General features: G+C 34.0%; 1 protein-coding gene across 1 annotated transcript in view; it reads right to left on the minus strand.

The window, feature by feature from the left end:
* LOC143025606 (eclosion hormone-like) overlaps positions 1–5063 on the minus strand; it is an 8544-nt gene extending 3481 nt beyond the window's left edge. Inside the window, exon 1 of the mRNA XM_076185544.1 lies at positions 4922–5063. Within this exon, the coding sequence (XP_076041659.1) occupies positions 4922–4933 (12 nt within the window). The 5' untranslated portion in view covers positions 4934–5063. The remainder of the gene's footprint in view (positions 1–4921) is intronic.
* Positions 5064–5500: the final 437 nt, after the last annotated feature.

Below are 5500 nucleotides of genomic sequence, written 5' to 3' on the forward strand. Positions count from 1 at the left end.
CCCCCGTGCTCTGTTTGAGCAAGGATTAGTGATGTCCTGGGTGAAGGGGGGCTGTGACCGGGATTTAACAATATCCACATCCATCTGGTGGGGGGAAGGGGGCCTGGTATAGGTCAAGCCTATAGGTTCTTGTGATTGTAAACAGAAAGCCATAGGGGAGGGTGATCATCACGATTAGGTTCATCCTTTGGGTACTGATTTATTGTATTGATACAAGAAAGAAGTAAAGTTCCCCATATATTTAAAAAATATATATATAGAAAATATATATATATGTATACTATAAATGCAACCAGTGATTTTAGTTTACAAAAAAAATCTAGAAGCCACATATCTAATTTTTTTTGTCAGACCTAGCGGCTTTTTACCACTAAAAAGCTGAATCTTACTAACGTCATTGGCTATGCTTACTGGTAGATTATACTAGCAAATGTTATAGATAAGCCAGTCATCCAAATAAGATTTACTAGAAAACCAGTTTCAAATCTTCTTTCCAAATAGCAACAGTTCAATTTATTTTGAAAAAAAGCAAACGTTATGACGTCATCGACGAAGCGGTATCATAACATCATATTGTTAGTTCTATCTCCTAAATATTTTACTTCTACCATTTCAACCTTAGTCTATACAACCAAATAAACGAGGCATTATTATTGAAAGTAATTTAGACTACTTAAAAACCCATATTTTGATTAACATGTACATCATTATAAAGAACTAATCGAAATGAACCAACTATACAGTACTATCCGTTAAGAAAATATTTGCTCACTTATTTTTGATGAATATAGGTATATACACATTGTCTGTACCTAGAAACCCAAATAGAAGAGAATAAAAACTTAGTAGAGTAATATATAATTGCAATATTGTTGTGAAAGGAAATAACCCCATGCAATATCATAATTGGTTGCATTTGTCTACCTTATGATGTTCTGTTCAAAACAACTGGAAAATCTCCAATACTGGAGAATTCTGGAATTTAGATATTCCTAATTGAGAGAGCACTCTAATATTTTTTTATAGAGACGTAATTGGTGCTGTCTTGTCTTCCATACGAGCTGCCGCCAGGCGATTTTAATCAGCTCGCATGAGATTCAAAATAACAAGACAGTTACCTGCATTTTACCCCCCTTCCTTCCTCTGCCTTTTCGCCCCCTGACAGAGCGTGTGTATGTGCGTATATATGTGTATATGTGTGTGTATGTCTGTGCGGGCAGTCACAAGCCCACGATCCATATTTCTTTGTTTCCACGTGAAAGAAGACGACGACCAAGAACTCTGAAGAAAACGTCCAAAACAGTGCCACGGAAAACAACAACAACAACAACAAGAGCCGTTATAAGACCGGAAACAACATTTCCGTAGTCGACCTAGGTCGACCTGGAGTTCGTGTAATTCTTAAATGACGACGGGCCACCTTTAAATGACACATGACACGCGCACGCGCGCATACAGACACAAAGGCTTTGTCGCCAGAGTTTCTGAGACTGAGTGCCATGACACGCTGGGGGTGCTATGGCACGCTGGGAGTGCGATGGCACGCTAGGGGTGCCGTGTTTCGCTGGGGTGCCATAGACACAGTGCCAGTTAGTGCCACCGACAGATTATCATGAATGTTGTCTTGCCCAGATCGTCTTCTCAGAAACGCATTTGTTGAATAGCGCTTGTATAAGTCTGCCTAGGATTAATAATTAATCATTGTAAGAAGGTTTTGCTCGAATATTTTTCGGTTTTGTAGAGGGACGGAGGAGAAATATATTCTGCTTTTTATTTCCCCCACGTCATTAAGTAATAAACCCTGCAAAATACATTATATATCTTGTGATGGGAGGATGAAAAGAGGGCGGAGGAGAAAAGGTTACACAAGTTCAGGGTGTCATTAAAACAAAAAAAAATATATATATATATATATATATATATATATATATATATATATATATATATATATATATATATAAAAAAAAAAAAATATATATATATATATATATATATATATATATATATATATATATATATATAAGGGAGGTGTTCACCCAAACTAGACACCCGCCTCCACCCAGTGCACCCCCATTCGTTAATCATTTGTTTCTCTTTCATCTTAGCTCCTCTTGGATGAAGGGTCATCCCAGTCCCCTGCCCACTACCCGGGTCAGAAGCAATGCAGCAAGGCAAAGCACATCCTCAGCAGGTCAAGTAGCTTCATTAAAACGGCGACCGTTTCCCCACGTCCCCTAATGCTAAAAAAAAGAGAAAATGGAGAGGAAATCCCTTCGGTCTTCGTCAAAATATCATCTATACACAACCATTCTCCATCCACACCTATTCCCTGCCTTCTCCCTTCCATGCTCAACAGACATTACCTCTTGCTTACCCTTTCACCCTATCCATCCATTTCGTTTTCGGTCGTCCTCTCAAGTTGACTCCATCCACCTCTGTTGTTTGTCTTTCTTCATTCTTTTCATGTGCCTAAACCACCTCAGCATTCTTTCATCTACCCTCTCTGCCATCTCCCTTTCCACCCCCGCTCTCCTCCTCACCTCCTCATTTCTCACCCCATCCATACTTGGAACTCCCACCATAATTCTCAAAAAAATTTAAGTTTCTCCCTTCTGCCTCCCCAAACTTCCGGGGTGGACACTTTGAATTTAAAGCAGACAGAAATGAGAAACCTAATGTGTCTGAAATGAACTGTTTGAGAAATATGGTGGGTCTTCCGACAATGGCTATAGCATTTATATATACATATATATGTATATATATATATATGTATATATATATATATATATATATATATATATATATATGCATATGTACTGTATATGTATGTATATATATGTATATCTTGGTGTAGCCAGGTAGAATATTTTCTTGTAGGCAGACGAGGTTAAAGGATATTGAAGATTCATTTTTGATAATTTTCTTACGTATATTCTCTATACGACGTACAGTTGACTTATCCTGCTCTGTAAGTTTGTCCAGTATAAGATTTTTATATATATATATATATATATATATATATATATATATATATATATATATATATATATATATATATAAAAGAAATACATAAGCAAATAGAATAGAATAATGGTTGAATAAGTAGATAACAAGGGCAATGAAAAAATCCATAGAGCCAGGTAAAAAATGTGAATGGCAGACATGACGTCGTCACTCACGTATTCATTCAAGTGTATATCAAATACAAAATCTGGAAAGTTCGTTAAATATTTGAATTTAGAAAATATCTAGATGGGTTTTTGTGGTAAACTTGTGATAATTCATTCTGACTGGAGCTACAGACTTTAAATTTTGTTCATCTAAGCGGACTGCAATTTTCCACTGAATAAAATCAGCTAGTGGTATATGCTATAATACAAGCCTAATATTAACTTCATTTGCATCCAGCCAAAATAAAATATGCAAAAGCTCACGTCATTGTGAATACAGTGGCGCACTTTATGTATTCAAGTAAAACTGCCGCCAAGTGATTTTATTACAAAATTAGGGTCGGTTTCTGGCTAGTGAGAGATCATGGTGAAATGGTCTCTGTAGAAGCTGTTGCCTAGCTGACGAGCCTGAGGTATTATTTACATCATAAAATAATTTGGCGTCAACCATCCGAGTATAAGCTCTATATATTCTAATTTGGTTACAATATACATGTATATATATATATATATATATATATATATATATATATATATATATGTACATATTTATATATGTATATATATATATACATACACACACACATATATATATATATTATATATATACATATATATATATATATACATACGTATATATATATACATATATATATACATATACATATATATATATATATATATATATATGTATATATATATATACATATATATATATGTATATATATATATATATATAATGAAAAGATGACAATAAAGGTCAAGAGGATAATATGAATAACAATTAAGGTGAATACTCGGGGGTAATACAAATGATAATAACTATTGATATTAGTAGCAACATATATGTTTATGATCACATAAACATAATAATGTTACTAATAATATCAATAGTAACAGTAACTGTTACTATTTGTATTAAATTTCTATTATTGCTTTTGCAGTTATAGTTATTATCATTATCATCATCATCATTATTATTATCATTTATTGACAATGAGACACATTTCAATTAAGATCACCGCCCCAAATTATTAAAATTGAAAAATAATTATCATAAATATTATGATGAATAATAAGAAATAGATAATCACAAATATTACGAAATTCTCCAGGACTTTATTACCTCACATGAACAAAAATCACCAGTTGCCAATTAGGAAAAACAAATGCTAGTCACATCACTGTGTTCATACACAGATATATATATATATATATACATATATATATATATATATATATATATATATATATATATATATATATAATGTAAATAAATATACACTGAATGGTTCCCAGTGATCAATTAATATCTTTTTTTCAACGACAAATCACTTTTAATTCCATGCCATCGCAGTCGAGACTGAAGAATCGCTCGATGGAGGCATCCGTCGGAAATAGGAACGTGGACAAGCCGAGGATTCGAACCCAGCTAACCTGTAATATAGTTACAGTGACTTAAACGTATTGGTTTAAGTAACTGTAACTTTGTTACGGGTTAGCTGGGTTCGAATCCTCGGCTCGTCCACATTTCAATTTCCAACGGATGCCTCCATCGAGCGATTCTTCAGTCTCGACTGCGATGGCATGGAATTAAAAGTGATTTGTGGTTGAAAAAAGATATACATATATATATATACATATATATGTATGTATATATATATATATGTATATATATATATATATATATATATATATATACACATTAAAATAAAATATTTATTTATGGAAATTCCGCCCTGAAAACTTACCTTGAAGGACATGTAGCAAATAAAATTGTTTTTTGAACTGTTGCAGAATGGGTACAGCAATAGGTCGGCAACAAATCACGTGATGTTGGATTATATTAGTTTACCAGCTGTGTGGGCCTCATATATTGGAGTATGGTCCTTTATATAGCCTCCCACCCACCCACACCCTCTGCTCTCGACAAATCAGCTGCCAGAATACGGGCAGAGAAATCGACGACACGAAAGAAAGTGATGCGATTGGTCCGTAAGCGGCCAATGAGAGATCGATGAGCGTTTTAGAGGCGGGGCCAGAGTAAGGGGAATTAAAATTTCTTCATAATACAAAATTTCTTCAACGTTCAGGTGAACAAAATACTTACTGACATAATATATAAATCAAAACAGAAGTATGCGTGTTTCGTGACTGGTAGGAGAAAAATATTGATGCACAAAACTTCACAAAGAAGTATGATTTCTGAATGATAGGAAAATATATTTCATATATTTCGTATGGCTAGAATGAAAATATCAGTAGGGAGGGGCTAATGATACAGATAATCATGATAACGTCCTTAGTACAATACTGCACTGAAGAGGTGA

This window comes from Oratosquilla oratoria, chromosome 5 (assembly GCF_046742065.1).
Source record: "Oratosquilla oratoria isolate Oo_2021 chromosome 5, ASM4674206v1, whole genome shotgun sequence".
Lineage (NCBI taxonomy): Eukaryota > Metazoa > Arthropoda > Malacostraca > Stomatopoda > Squillidae > Oratosquilla > Oratosquilla oratoria.